Here is a 16,063-nt window from a genome sequence, read left to right on the forward strand (position 1 = left end):
CAGCGTTAGGTTACTGTTTTGCATTAAATAACTTGCGAAAAAATCTTGTTAAACTCGGTAGGTAGTTTCTATTCCAATAGACCTAACACTGTTTCGTGGCACATCGGCTGGAAAACCCTGATACATTTCAAACCAAATGTCACTTTAATCATTTATTGCTGTTAGGCTTCAAGTCGCAATCTAAAGTTCAGTGCGCTTTTATACTTAAATAGTATTACAACTTTAAAGTAAGCGCTGGATATGGAACATTTCTTATAAAAATGAAGCCTAAAAGTTAGCGTGATTGTGATTCCGATGTATTACGTCGCAAAAAAGTTTAACTTTATATTTCGTGGGATTCTGTGAGAGCAAAACTACTCCATAACAATATAATAAATCTATATATAAATGCATAAGTTTATATACAGAGGCAATAAATAATGAAGACAGTAGGACTCTCCTGAAACGCGGCGTACCTAAGCGCAATGTATTATTGTGCTGGTGTACTTATAACTATCGGCGTAGAAGTGGCAAGTAAGACCCCACATCAGCAAACGTAAAGCAATTTGGAAGGGAAAATCAAAGGAAATTGTTTCAACTTGAATATTGTAAAACGGAATTTCTTGTCAAACACCATTAAACAGAAGGAGATAGAAATCAGACTTCGTCTTCTTGCAAAGAAAATAAAGGTAATTTTAAAATATGCACTTTCATAAAGGGTTGTATTATAGTAGATAACCTCTGCTTCATAGTAAAAAAAACGTTTTAGCTTTGTGCAATATTAATACATGACTTCGTGCTGCTCGCAATGCTGCATTAAAGTTTGGACTGCATAGCTCATTTCGACCAACTAAAGACTTTCAAGATGTGATGTCATCGTCCGACTTGAACTCGGCGACGCCATTTTCCGCCGTTGTCTCTTCCACGTGAATTTCTGATTTTGAATCCTGGGCTTCGCTTACCGGCATTACGTTTGTTGAGCTGCTGGCATCCTCATCTTTGGTAACGTCAACTTTGGTAGAAGATTCAGTTTCGTCATTTTTCGTCTTTAAATTTGTGACGCTGTTGTCTGATCGGACTCGCTTTGCATAAACGTGTAGAATTTCGCAGCAGAGCCGAAACTGTGCCTGTAACGCAATGACGCTTGGATTTAGAGCAGTAGTTTTTAAGCGCGGTATACGTGGGTAGTAGTACGCTGTAGAGGTGACAAAACACATAAATGGTTCGTGGTTCGCTATAAAAGTTTGGGACGCACCGATTTAGAAGAGCACAGGGTTAAACTGGATAATAGATATATTAACAAATTTATTTTGCTTGAGATAAAAACTAATTAAACTTACAGCGGTCCGGACCATCAGGGGCCGATAATCCCGCGCGTCCTTGACACTCCTGAACACATCGACTTTCTTTTCTCGCTTAATGCGCTCGATGCAGTTGTGAATAGAGATGAAAACCCCGCTTCTCCCGGCGCCATCCCTTCAAATAGTTTTATGATTAACCTAACGAGACAGCTTCAGCTCTTGTCAATGGGTATGATAGATAGATTTTATTTTTTTCGAACCGAAACAACCAGAACGCAGTACAAAGTTACAAAGAAAATTACAGTTGTTTGTTCCAGGATGCAGAGAAAGACCGTAAGGTACATCGTATGGGGTTACAATGTTGCATAATTATGACAAATTTTACAAATGGTATTTTTGTTTTTGATATTTGAGAAACGGATAAATTGTTAGATGAGTCATATGCGACATTTTTTCATCAACATATGTTCACATTAAATGGTTTGTGAGAGCTGAGAGAGTTAGTTATCAAGTGACTTGGTTCTACATCTTGTAAATAGTTTTATTACATTATATAGTTTATCAGCTAGATTTAATATATATAGAAGGGGTAACCAACTTCCTACGTTGTGTAGAATTGATGTGTGTGGTTCCTTACGGTTATTGTAACATTCTAGTAAATTACCTACAAAAAGATCTTGTTGGGGTGCCTCAATCTATTTATCATTTCTGAGGGGTACCGCTAGCAATGAAAGGCTGAGTAACACTGCGCTAGAGTAATAACAAAGCACATAAACAGAAAAACGGACGACTACTTACGGACAGTGTACGAGCATACGGGGCTTGCTTCCCTCGGACTGGGACATTTTCACGTGATCGACCGCGAATGCAATAACCTCAAGAAGTCCGTCGCGGGATTCGGCATCAAGTCTATCTGCGTCATCCCAACCGGCCAAGTGTAAGTGGGCGATTGTCTGAGGCCTCTGTAACACGCGAAGTTAATTCAATCAAGGACCATACAAGATTAAACTTCGCAAAAACAACAGCGCCATCACAAGTTTTATGGCGAGTGTGGCTTCTAACAAATGCGTATTTTCATAAGCCTGCTATAGTTTTCTTTGTCGCTGTCTGTTAATGTTTGTCATCGCACATCGCACGAACATTACTGGAATAATAAAGAGCAGCACACTGTACAGCAAATTAAGTTTTTAAACATTTGTATTCTAATATTGAAAATAGGGTTTACAATCACATCAGCGAAATTAACCTAATTCGGAGAAAACGAACAATCCTATATCCAAATAGATTTTTGAGCACGAGAAAAGTTAAAAAAATTACCGAAATAAGGTCTAAATGGCCAAAATCATGGCTGAAACTGTGGGGAGAGGGTATGGGACAAACAGGGACCATCGATTGATTAATTTGGTGTCGACGTTTGGGCGACCCTATTTTAACCGGATTGCTTGCCCCTGTTTGGGATTAGTATGAGGCTAGAAATTGAGTTAGGGTTGAGACTACTGGGGGAGTTAGTGATGTACTTATAGGGGTGGGATTTTGGGTTTAGGTCTTATTCCGACGGGTTTAGGGAGTTTTAAGACGTTATTACGACTATTAGGTGTTAGACCTATTTTGGTCTTGTTCCAAAATGTGCTTTATTCCGACGTTGATGTTTGTTCGTTTTTAATAAATGTTTAATAACGAAAGCCAACAGTTTGAGCAAACAGGTTTACATCCACATGCTATACGTGAAATAGATCCCTGAAAACAGTCCAATGACATAGGAACTGCGTGATTCTCTTTACTTACCGAGTCCCGCTCTTTGCCCTTGACTGTCAGTGTCGACTCTTCGAACGCGTCGTGATCGCGTGTCGCGTCAAGCTGCACGTTTATGTCGCCGTACTCTGTCGCTCCGGATTCGGGGAAATAGCGAAAGCAGAGTTCCTCCTGGTTGCACAGAAAAAAACGCACGACTTTTTAAGTTTAAAGTTAAACGTGCGACTAAGGACATAGACAACGTTGACGCCACATACAATAAACCAGTTGAAATATACATCTACTAGAATATATCGTGTGTACCAAACATACCGTTTTCAAGGCGCGCTTTTCAAATAAGGGAAAACGATCTAAGTTGGGTAGCAACAATTACGATTTTTAAAAGGCACTGGTCATATAGAAAAATGCAATTCGTTTGAATGTAAAAAAGGTACAAAATTTTGTCGACCTATAATAGAATAAGGGTGATTTTTGCTTTAAAGCGTCAAGGATTACCTCTTCCACCTGAAACGGCGTTAGCATGATGACACAAGTGACGTTGTTGTCGATGGCGGCCCGCCAAAATTCTTCTACGGTATCTTTCATCGGAGATTGGGTGACCACCATTTGCTGCTTGACGTCATAACCCTAAGATTTAAAAAAAATCAATTTTAGGTTCTTTACCAATGTTAAGCGAATATTAAAAAATGAAAAATGGTCAAAGTTAAGTAAATTGAACACACAGTACACACATTACGGAACAATTATATAATCTGTTCCTACCAGGCATAGTCATATAAATCAAAAAATAGCTCCTCTTGTAGCGGCCTCACCAAAAGAGCTGTTTTTTTATTCATGGTAAGGAACAGAATTGAAACTTTCGCACAAACCTGCAACATGGAAGCGTTAACATAAGGAGGAAGTTGCTCCGTGGGTCGCATACGAACAAATACTTTGCTGTGGTCATCTGTGAAAATTCAGTGGTTGTCAAAACGTTTAGCATTACCGTTGAAGTGTATATAAGTCAGCGGTGTTGTAATTTGGTAATTCTGGGGTGGATTTTGACAATGTTATGGGATGCTACTACTTAAAAACATAAAGTAAAGTCCATTGAAAATCATACAAAATATTTTAACCTAACCAATATTGATATCTCAGTCGCCTGACCAACTCGACGTATTTCATTAAACAATAAGGCACCATCGAAAATTCGGCTAATAAAATTTCTGTGGTATCCTGTTTCCTCGGTGCCCCTAGCACGTGCTTGTTTTGCTTAATGGTTATTCCAGCCCTCGCTTCGATATTCACTTTCGGTCGTAAAACTACTCCAACCATTATGCAAAAATTTATCCTTACGAATACATTTAAAAAATCATCATGATTCACTGCTCTCATAATATTCTTGTTTGACTTACAAGGCAGGACGGTGGGGTCGCGATTCTTCTTCTTATTGTTTTGCTCCGTACCACCAGCGCTCGATCGCCCGTTTATCGCGCACGTGTTGGCGAGTAGCTCAAACTGGGACTCGAACCCTGAACGTCCGGATTCCGCGTCGGTCCTGGTAAAATAGGATACAAGAAAGCTAACAAAATGCCTAACGCAAGATAAAGTTTTCTGGTCTTCAAAAGTTAAGTAATGTTACAGGTATTTTGACCGTCGTAAAAATTCCATGCTGCATCAGTTAAAATCTACCGTGTTTTAAAGTCCCTTACCACGCTTTTAGGATATTTTTGTTTACAGTTTTTCAGTTTACAATCAATGCACTAATACAACACTGTTGGTTGTGAGTAATTAATAGAAAAAAATCATAATGTTGAAAGTTTTTATATTTGATTCCTCGTATTTAAAAGTAAACCAGCACCCATGACATTGGACAGATACAAGACTTTGTCAAAAGCCAGACCGTGCGGCTGCGAATCGGCAGACGTGTCGTTCATGGCACCCAACATACAACGGCACGTTTGGCCTGTGTGAAAACGGCTAAACTTCCACTGCCAAAGCGCTGGGTTGTCGTTTTTCCTGCAAACACTGTTAGCGCTTACCTCGCCAAAGCGTCGCAGTTGAGCTGGAACTGTTCGAGGTCGAGGTCGGTGAAGCCGAAGAGCTGCTGCTCGGTGACAAGTTTGTGCAGAAGGACGTACTGATCCTGAAACGGTCGAGACACGCAAGGTAAAGATATTATAGTCGCAGTTTTGGGGGCCTCCGTTCTAATTGTTACAGTTAAGAGTTTTTAGTCGACAAAACAAGGCAAAAATAAATAAAAAAACTCGTTTGTCGCTTATTTTCTAGTATTTGTTGTTTGGCTGAAATTTCTATATATATATATAATTTATCTTTATCAATTTGCAAGTTTATTGTTCTAAAGAAGATTACCCGAATAGGTAATCGAAGTATCGACGCTTATAATAAAAAATCTCATTCGCAGTATATCAATTTAGGAAGATGTGGCTTTTTATATTTAAACCGACGCCATTTTTGTTGCACGTGTGTGAAACATAAGTTAACGTACGATTTTTACACGTTTTAATTTTGCAACCTGATTTAACTCAAGCTATATATGTAGATACAAAAGGTAGCATGAATGTTCACACGTTTGAACTTTATTCACACGCACCGTTCTTTTTAAGGCGACATCTGAGTTATTCTCTTTGGTTTACACTACCATTAAAAGGTCAACAGTGATATCAAGTAATGATGACGGCATTCATGTTGAGTCACCACGAATAAAAATGATGTATTGACTATATCCGAGGCTTGCCGCTTACCAAGCTTTGTACCATCTCGGTGCGCCTTAATCGAAGGTCGACGATGAGGTTAAAAACGTCAATGCTTCCTTCATGTGTCAGCTGGTCGAGCAGCACATCGAGTGCTATGTAGGTACCAGTGCGACCGACGCCCGCGCTAGGTAAAGTACGAAAAACATGAAAAAGCGAGAAAGTTTACCAATGTACGAAGCACAACAATGTTCTTGCGCGGATCAAACTGCCGTCAGTTTCAAAGAGTGGAAAAATAATCTGAGTGGTGCAGTGAAAAAAGGGCACCTGATTTCGAACAGAAAAAGGAATGATCTGACCCCTTCGAGTTTTAGAAACCAAATAAAAATGGACTTTCGGGACGCCTTACCATTACAACTATTTGTGAATTAATATCTAAAACATATATGAATTAATATTTTAAAACTATATATATTATGTCAGTTAACAAATGAACGCTTACCGACGCACAAAGCTGGGTGGTTAATGTTTAATTTGAAGCTAGAAATTGGAACGAACTTAGGCGATAAGTGATTTTCTGTTCAAAGGTAATCTCTATAGCGGAAGCCTAGGATAAAACTATCGCACAGATTCATTCGATCTAGATCAGGGTTTCTTAACCAGGAGTGTTCCAAGGGGATGTGGGGATGCTGAATCAGACACAGAAAAAACTATATATATGTACTGTAATTTATTCATTTGCTAAATTAAATGTAAAACTCACATTTTGGTATTGTGTTATTGTATTATCAGCAACTTGTATAAAAATAAATGTACAATGGTTTTGTTATTTAAACAATTCTAGAGGTGGTTGCGAGAATTGGTTGGTACTTTAAAGGGGTTTAGCAAGGAAAAAGGTTAAGAACCACTGGTCTAGATAATTTAAAAAAAGAAAAAAAAACTTTTATCGCACCTGCAATGCACAAGGATGGGTCCGGCGTCCTCAGTGGCCGGTTGTGCCTCAAGGGTGCGCAGGTGGAAGCGAAATATTTCCGAGGTGGTCTTGGGCGCGCCGTGGTCGGGCCAGGCGCGATACTGAAAATGCGAAATCTTGCGCGGAGCCTGTAGAGAAATAGAAGAAGAACGGCCCATTTAAGCGCGTCAACCAGCGCAGCAAAAATACGCTCAAAATAAATTGTTTGACGCTAATGGTCAAGATATTAACGATTCAGTTCCGAATGTTAAGTCATGTAAAATATATTACAAACTTTTTTTTTCTGAAAACGTGAACGAAAGTATAATATAATAGGTTTTGCGTTGGTGTAATGCTTAAATAGCCCGAAATAAAAACTTATCGTAGTGGCTCTTTTTTAGGGATTTTAGCTATTCTGTTGTTACCTGGTCGGTATGATCACAGTGCGAAAGAGAGAACGTTCTCCTGATGTAACTTCCATAGTCATCGTATGAATCCATCTCAACGTGGACTTTCCCGTAATCCGAGGCGTCCTCGACTGGCCAATATTGTTCGCACTTTTTCTACACGGAAAATCAATCGTTGCAACGCATGACACAAATCTGAATTAAAAAAATATTTATATCAAAGCGGAACTAATCCCTTACACTGTAATCCAGTGTTTCTTAACCTTTTATGGCTAGTGCCACCCCCTCAGAAATACCAAGTAGATTGTGGCACCCCTACAAGATTTAGAATATCACAATAAACGACACACATTCAACTCAACACAACGTAGGGAGTCATAATTTGGATTTATCATTTTTTTAAACTTTAACAAAAAAGTTGTAGGAGTTCAACAAAAATCAGATTTTTATTGATTCTCAAATATCTCTCGGTACCCTTGAGCATTAGAAATGGCACCCAGGGTGCCGCGGCACCCCGGTTGAGAACCACTGCTGTATTCGGTAAAGTTTCTACTTCCACAAACCCCAACTCTTTCCCCCTTGTCTACTGGTGACAGTTTTTGTCGTATTTTGCAACGATAGAAGAACAACTTGGTTGAGTTTTCACAACTTACGGAACTGAACGTATATTACATAAATCGAGAAACACAGCAGTTAAATATATTCCCACCGCAGGGATAACAAAAGGATAAGAAGGCCAAACAAAACGTCAACAATGCCGTTCAAGCAAGACAAGGCCATCACAATCAACTCAAATAAAATAAAAGCGTATTCGTCAACGAATTAAATTCATATCGAATTCAGTAGGTCAACGAAACGCCGACGTTGCAAAGACAACAACAGAGTGATGTAGACAAAAAACGTCACAGGACACTACGAACGGAAAAACACAAGATATAACGAAAGAAGACTTGAACTGATCAACACATGACAGCGAACCACAAACAAAACCACGATCACTAAATGCGAAAAAGCAGGCGCATGGTCTTGACGACGTCGACAGAACAGAAAACAAAGTAGCTACGAACTGAAATACGGAAGCAAGAAAGCAAAAGGAGCGATTTACCTGGCCTTGGTAAGGGGATGGTATGCGGTAATTGCAAAACTGTGTAAAAACATCAAAACAAGCAGTGATAATATTGTTTGACAGAGTACCTTTTAATGAGCGGAAGGAAATATTACTCTACGGTAATGCCCTTATATGGGAAGCGAATACCAGCAAAACCCTGTACGTGGCTTGTAATTTTGTTTACATAATTTAACGATAAATCACATCGACAAAACAAAATTACAGAACTGTCCTCGAAAATGCTCTATTGGCATTTTTAGAGATATTTTACAACTGGCAAAGTCCCATCGGTGAGATGTTTATAATACCCATTGTAAACCGAATACAATTTTTCTTGCGCGTATTATTACGAAATCTAAATGTACCTGGATGAACCGCGACTAATGTAAAATGTAACGTTAGCAGCGTCAGATGTTAATGTGTGGAACACCGCCGGAAAAGCCCGTTAATTAACACAATGCTACATAACAGGGTGCGGCATAAAAGGGAGGTCACGACACGCTCTGCATCCAACCACTTCTACAGCTTCGTGTCTCATATGCAAGGCAGGCGAGTACGCGAATATTTTCCACATTAAATGATGCAATCAAAACGAAAATATATAAATACTCTTTTTCAATGAATATGCTGTTGCTGCCAGGCTTTGTTTTAATTGTGCAATTGTTCTTCCGGCAAAATTTTATTAAAGTGCCAATGTTTCGACCACCTATTCGGTAAATCTTCTTCAGGGCAATATAGTTGCAACTAAAGGCGAAAACATATATATCTTTTAGTTACAACTATATTGCCATAAAGAAGACTGCCCGATTAGGTGGTCGAAACGTTGGCACTTTAATAAATTTTTGCCAGAAGAACAATTGTACAATTGATACTCTTTTTTGTTACACCCGTCTAACCAACGCAATGTGCTTGCAACTTTTACCGAAGGTGTTTGCGAGCTACGAATCCGGCCTCTAGTCAAGCCAACCCCTCCAGGTATGCGAACATACGAATATTAAAATATGATTAGTGAAACCTTATCAACAAACGACAGAAACACCGACTGTTCCAATAGGTCTGTTACACACCTACTCCCAAAAAGGGCACGAAATTGCGTTAAGGAACGTAACTCGTTTAAGCCTAAATTTATTCTGGGACTTTTGGACAAACCAGCGACAGCGCAGAATGAAGTATAGTGCAACAGATAGCACCGACAAATTTGTTTACCCACCAAATTCAACGGTTCTGCGGAACCTTTGGGCAAGGTTTGTCATTCATTGGCGCACCCGAAACTAGCATCACATGCGGCAAATAAATAAGGGTCGTATACGCTCTATCGGCACGGCGGCAAAGACTTACCCTTCCTAGTTCCCACAGTTCGGTGATCATGACTATGACGTGACAATGGCGCTCCCAGATCATACGCCAGAAGTCGTTGACCGTATTGTCCTTGGGACCCTGAGCGGCGATGAATCGGCGAGGCTGACGAAAGCCCTAAGATTGGGGAAAATTATAGCAACTTGGTCCTTTTAAAATATGCAACTGTAAAAATCAACTAAGATTTGTCAAACTTTCCTTTCGGAAACATAAAGGCCCGGTGTAACAGTGTTAGTGTCTTAAAATCATATCCTGATAAACTACCACTTGCGGTTCATTTTTGTATAACGTTTTTATGCAAAAATAAGCCTTTAGTTTTTTCCTTTAGGTTTATGATATTTTATTGAATAAATTATACTTGTAAGGGATCCTCACCTATTTCTACTCTTATCAGCTTGTCAAAACTAGGGTATTTACAACCTACTTTTAAAAGGAATTACACTTTATATTACGCGTATTTCAGATCTCATTTTTACCCCGGCTATCGGGAACATTTGCTGTTTCTCATGCGACCCTCCGTTAAAATTAATGGTCCGCCCCTGTTCTAAATTATAGTTTATAAAGTTACGAAAAATTCCCGAGGAGTGTTAACCTGATATTCATTGGGACTAATATTAAAACACCAATGAAACATACATATAACATAACCCTACTTTAGGTTTTCTCGTTTGCCTGTGGGTGCGAACAGTTAGTGTTTTGATATGACTCTTTCGCTAAATACAAAAAAAAAACAGTAAGTTCCTTATAGCTTCAATGCAAATTAGCGAAATATTGTGTGACTGTGCGTAGCCTATACGCCTAAAAAAAGCATCACAGGAAGGACCATAAAGGTCAGTCATATCTATTCTTAACCACATTCATCGACTTTTTCAACCTTTGACTGTGCAAACTAGCCTTAAAAGGACGACGTCTCACAATGTGGAGCCTATGACAATGATACAGATACTTTCATATTTCTAGACGATACAGTATGTTGTTGGGCACCACGCGTTTCGTGTTCGATTGGCAAGCTCGGTAATTGAAATGCAGCGTCACGTTTGATTGTCTAATCTCAATATGATAAAAGTACGTCGATAATATGGTAGTTGCAGCATCATTTTAAAAGTGTTGGGCTTCGTTTTTGTGACTTGGGTTAACACTGATGTGCAAAAATAACATCGAAACAGATTAGAAATTTTGTCATTTCACCTAATATTAGTATCACACAATAAAGCTTGGGCTTATAAAAAATACAAATTTTAATTTAATATTAGGGAGGTATAGTATGTAAAATCGGTGTGATAATACACAACATAATGTTCCTGAAGTTAAGCGCTGTTGGTCAGTGCAGAGACTTTCAAACTAAAAAGTTAGTCTAAAACAACCTTTAGGCAAACCTTTAGTTTCAATACACGACATATGAGAAGGTCCGGCGTCAGGTACCTATCTATGTCATTGTCTGGTCACTTACGTCGATGTAGGAGGCGTTGATGTAGTCTGAGTATTCATCATTGTCTTGTTTCGAGAGCACGACGCGACTCTCATCACCTATGTCGCAACAATATTGGTATGACGCCTTTTTCATGTACATTTAGAGCATACACCTTTCAACTTAAGAATGCAAAAAAGCAAGTTCACGCGTCCAAATTCGGCACAAATATTGGCCCGCTATCTAGCGTTGAGGGTTAAACATTTAGTAATCAGTAAATTTTCCATTCTAAGATTTTTAATGAATATTTAAACTGAGTATATCGAATTCTTTGATCGCGGCAAACAGGTGATTTTGTTATTAGGTGACCCTGGTTGAAAAAATGTCGACAGTATAAATTTTAACTAAAAGTAAATGATTAATGAACTTATACAAACTACATCACTACTCAACGAGTAATTGTACTGTATATATACTCAACACTTGGCCATCGATTTTAAGCAACCAGGAAGTAAGGGACAGATCAATAATACTATTGAAGGCAATGGAAAATTATTATGGCTTTAAAAGAAAGAAACCTTTACATAACAACTGACCATAAAACAATCCTGAAAGAACCGTTATTGTCTGCCGACCTTTTAAGCAATTAATTATTTAGCTGATTGATTGCGCAATGCCCATGCAAGGACCCGCTGACACTTACACGTGACGACGTTCCGATAGCGGTTCTTCTCTTTGAACTCAGGACGTCGCGCGTATTCACACTTGGGCTTCAGTGACATCACAATGGCCGGCATCGACTACGGAACGAAAACACACACGGTCGTTCGTTAAGTGGCAACCACGTGACTTGTGTGAAGACCGTTATCGGTTTAACGAACTTGACAGTAAAAAGCACTCCGCTCAAATCAAATGGTGCCTTCTGGGGAATTTCGTGCCGTCGCTGCGTTACGCCATTGTAGAGGCTCTATGGGTAGTTTGGAAAGCACCACACAGTAGAAACTGTTTCATGTGCAAATGGCAATGAGCGTAACATTAAATCCTATACGAAAAGACCTTTAAAAGGGGTTACACTTTCTGTCTGAAAAAGTTCCGCTTCCCTTCAAGATATGTTCATCACTATTAAACGAACGAGGTTGTAGGACAGTTTACCAGATTTTGAATACTGACAAAATCAAACTAACTGAATCTCTGCGTGGGAACATTGTGATTTCCTTGTAATATATTACCCCGACAGAAACTTTAGTTTGCAACCAGTGCGAAGTGCGGTTCCACGGATGTATTACTAATTTTCCAATCCAAACTCAAGTAACCACTCGTATTTTTATACTTCGGATGTTTTTGTGCTATTAATCATTTCCCTGATAAGGTAGTCATGTTGATAGTAAAATCACCATACATTGTAGTCGGTGCTCAAATATTTATAGGCTAATACTGCATTAAAGTTTAAAAGATAACCTATATTATATTTTGTTTAATTAGCGAAACGCAATCTTATATAAAGTCAAACTTATAGGCCGAGCTCCCACCTGGAACTCAGCTCGGAACAACCGATCTTCGTCCGCGTGCTTCGCGATAAAAGTCTCTAAAAGTGCATCGGCCTTAATCCGCGTGTTGTCCGGCCTTACTGGGTCCGATGGGGGCTCCTCGTCGGAAATTTGTTCCTCGTCGTCGGTGGGGACCGGGGTGATTTCCCGTCCGATTGCCGGGGGTTCATCGACTACGTCATCACCGCTCGGTGTGAACGACGCTTGCGAGGAATTGCGAGAATTTTCTGCACAAATTTACCGATGCGTTTGTTCGACATTCGTTGAATAATAAATAATAATCTGTCGAATTAACTTAAGAGTCGAAAGCCAAGTCAAATAAATACAGACATTGGGCAGCAGGGCTGGCAAAATTTATCAGTTTGCAGTTGACTAAAGTTGCAAATAAAAGAGACAAACGTCACCTTATAACCGGGGTTATTTTACATTTCAAGTCCTGCGCAGAACATTAATAATATTATTACATGTATGTAAGCTCATTCGTCACGGCACATTTACCCTCGAACGGATAGACGTCGCGGACCATTATGGCGGCAAGTCACCATGTATGCTCTATATAACTTTGTATTATCCATCACGCAAGCCATTCGTTCTTGGCCATAAATATTTTATAGAGCGCATTGCTTGAATTTTACGCCGAAAGCAGTCCCACGTGACAAATGGGAAACTATATCGCAGAAATTTATTATTGTTACGCATTGTTTTGGACGTCAACCGACGCCACTTATTAATTAGCCCTGATTAGGTCAATACAGACAACAGCAAACATGTTTAAAAACAAATAACTGCAGTATGTTATGTTGAGTTGACGATATCTATGTATTTGCTTCATGCTAGTTCAACACGATTACCAATTTTAGAATTAATTATCAAAATTCACTCACTAAAATTGTCTTGGGTTTCTGTTTTCAAAACTCTCACGGTAACCACGTTTTCGTTATTGTCACCAGCCACCTGTTTTTGCTTCTTCTTTCCTCTAAAAATATGCAGTAGTTGTCTGATAGTCTTGGTTTAAACAAGTGTACACACCACAGTGGGCCTTTCACGTATGCTAGTTTTTACCACAATAAAAATCTACTAGTACACAACATTGACAAAACTAACCAAGCATATATGTTGTGAGAGATCTCTTACCTTAGCCTGGCCAAGAATCCAGGCTTCTTCAGCATTTTTACTACATCTACACTCCTGCAAACAACATTTGAAAACTTATTAAAACCTTGCGGCTAACAAAGCGACTTGACATTTTAAAGCTAAGGGCGTCGCATGCTGACGAGCGTATCAAGCTTTCACAACTGTAAATAGCTACTACCCCAGCAGTTATAGTTTAATGTACAGCAGCGAGGTTTCAACCAGCGACGAACGACCGCAGCGTTTCAAATGCATTTCCGTTCGCGCACACGCGGGCTAAGCGTTGCTATGATATCATAAATAGGCGTGTGACGTCATCATACGGCTGTATTTAGTGATAGGAAGACTACCTCAGCTCAGAGTGTCATAATAAACTGTTGAGCAGCCCACTGATGGTAGATATGCACATCACTGCTTTACCGACCGACAGCGGCCGTGTCACGATATTGCTGTTTGAGACAGCAACACACTTGTTGTTATGGTTATCAACCGCCTGTCTCAATCATAATGTTAATATTTTGAAACACAGCTCACTGAAACCCCTTCGCCCAATTACGACGGAAAATGCCACACATTTTACATGCATATGAAACCATTATACTAAAATGTTTATTTCCATATGTAAATTGACCTTTGAAATCTTTGTTTTAGTGATAGTATACCCACCTTTGTTACGCTTTGCAAAATATTTAACAAACGAAACCAACAAGGATAAAATAATACCGATCACTGCTAATATAATGTCATGTGCATACTAAAATAAATCTTACGAAATTATGAAAAATTAACAGTCTGAAAACCTTTTGGCGGTTGAAATTGCCATTAGGTTGAACAATGGTTCCCAACCTTTTACGACTTAATCTAATCAGTTCAGTGGTTTGCCGCAATACTACCATAAACGTAACTGGAACAACACAACCGTCAAACATCTTCACACAACTTGACACAAGGCACGCTTATGGGAAAATATCTTTTGATTTAACTCTAATCTTACACCAAAATTTGTCCAAAAGGCATAACAATAGAGCAAAAACTGGTTCGTTAAAATTCTGAAATACCTCTCATCATCCTTCAGCATTAGAAATGGCGCCCCAGGGTGTCGCGGCACCCCGGTTTGAAACCACTGGCAGAGAAGGACATAAGTTTTGTTATTGAAAGCTAGAGACTAGAGAGGGGGTATGTAGTAATTGTGGTGCCTGGTCTACCAAATAGGGAGTGTAACTCAGTTTGCCATCCGTTTAAAAGATTTCGTTAGGACGGTTTTTAACAGATTTACCAAACAAAAAACTGAAATAAATCAGTATTTAATAAATTATCGAAATCAATAAAATAAAATTATAAGAGATGCAGGGGTGAAAGGATAATAATTTTTCTTACCGAAACGATTAATTTTTTCAGAGCACAGAACAATGTTAGGACACAATAGGACGTCTAAAATAAGTAAATCTTAGGTTAACCGAGGTTATCGTCTGATGTACAGCACAAATATACAACTGAAATCTTGCTTTAAATACTTTCAAAAAGATGGCTGAATGGCCTGGTTAAAAAAGACATGGCTTCCTAAAAAAAATATTTTTTCATTCTACGACGTACCTGCAGACTTTTATTCACAAAACGATGTTTCGGCAGCAATTTTACTGATAAATTACACTGATAGAACACCTTGGTAATCTAAAAGAAGAGTAGATAAACGGAGCTACAGAATATTTTGCTGATCCCTCTTGTTTCCTATGAAACAGCATCCAAAATAAAATACTAAGCAAAAATCCTACTTTAAATTTCTCCATTCCACCGAAGGCGCGGTATAAAGATTTATTTTGTATTAATTCGACTAACTGAAATACAATCACATGCCTTCTTAAACATCGTGGTGGGCGAGCCGAAAAGTATTTTTTTCGCACATTTTAAATATTCAAACAAACAAACGCCAAGCAAAGTGCACCCACCAAAATTGCCGAAACTAATCCAGCATTTAGCCAACTTATAAAACGGGCGAAGAAAGAAATTTAACTCTGCGCCACGAAAAGAATTCTTTCCAGATCGTGATTCTCTATAGCAGCAACGTTTCTGCTTGCCAGGCGAAAGACAAGAACCAAAATTCCCTCAAATTACGTCATCGATTTATCGCAACAATAAGCAGTGCACGAAGCATGACCTGAGTTCCCATGCTCGGCCGAACACAGGTGAAATCGTATGCCAACCAGCTGTATGGTTTGCTTCCGATTAGGCCATTCGAGGCTTCACCACAAAGCTAGCACCAGCGGCTGCTCAAGCAAACCGGTATCTCTGTTCACGTCAACGTGGTTTAATATGCTTTCAAACATTAACCAAAACATTCCGTTGGTTTGTTCAGTTCATGACATTGTGCAACTATTCAGATGACAATAGCCTATATTGCGTTGCCTAGTTTCTTGTAAGACTCAATTTTA

General features: G+C 39.1%; 1 protein-coding gene across 1 annotated transcript; it reads right to left on the minus strand.

Moving 5' to 3' along the window:
- Window positions 1-148: 148 nt before the first annotated feature.
- On the minus strand, window positions 149-15,534 carry LOC146160778 (receptor-type tyrosine-protein phosphatase epsilon-like). Its single transcript, XM_083384349.1, has 18 exons — window positions 15,228-15,534; window positions 13,638-13,691; window positions 13,388-13,479; window positions 12,486-12,730; window positions 11,660-11,756; window positions 10,999-11,075; window positions 9,531-9,665; window positions 7,103-7,240; window positions 6,678-6,826; window positions 5,777-5,912; window positions 5,054-5,157; window positions 4,427-4,569; window positions 3,902-3,978; window positions 3,528-3,659; window positions 3,066-3,203; window positions 2,079-2,242; window positions 1,320-1,455; window positions 149-1,106 (listed from the first exon to the last, which is right to left on the minus strand). The coding sequence occupies exons 2-18, from the start codon at window positions 13,670-13,672 to the stop codon at window positions 840-842; spliced, it is 2,265 nt and encodes a 754-aa protein (XP_083240475.1). The 5' UTR covers window positions 13,673-13,691; window positions 15,228-15,534; the 3' UTR covers window positions 149-839.
- Between the last annotated feature and the right edge of the window lie 529 nt (window positions 15,535-16,063).

The sequence above is a fragment of the Ascidiella aspersa genome, chromosome 3 (genome assembly GCF_963924565.1).
Source record: "Ascidiella aspersa chromosome 3, kaAscAspe10.2, whole genome shotgun sequence".
Classification (NCBI taxonomy): domain Eukaryota; kingdom Metazoa; phylum Chordata; class Ascidiacea; order Phlebobranchia; family Ascidiidae; genus Ascidiella; species Ascidiella aspersa.

Coding starts and splice junctions, on each gene's coding strand:
- LOC146160778 (XM_083384349.1), bottom strand. CDS start 13,672: ATGCTGAAGAAGCCTGGATTCTTGGCCAGGCTAAG. Junction 11,757..12,485: donor TGTTCCGAGCTGAGTTCCAG/GTGGGAGCTCGG, acceptor TTCGTTCCGTAG/TCGATGCCGGCCATTGTGAT. Junction 3,660..3,901: donor TTAACGCTTCCATGTTGCAG/GTTTGTGCGAAA, acceptor TTTAAATCTTAG/GGTTATGACGTCAAGCAGCA.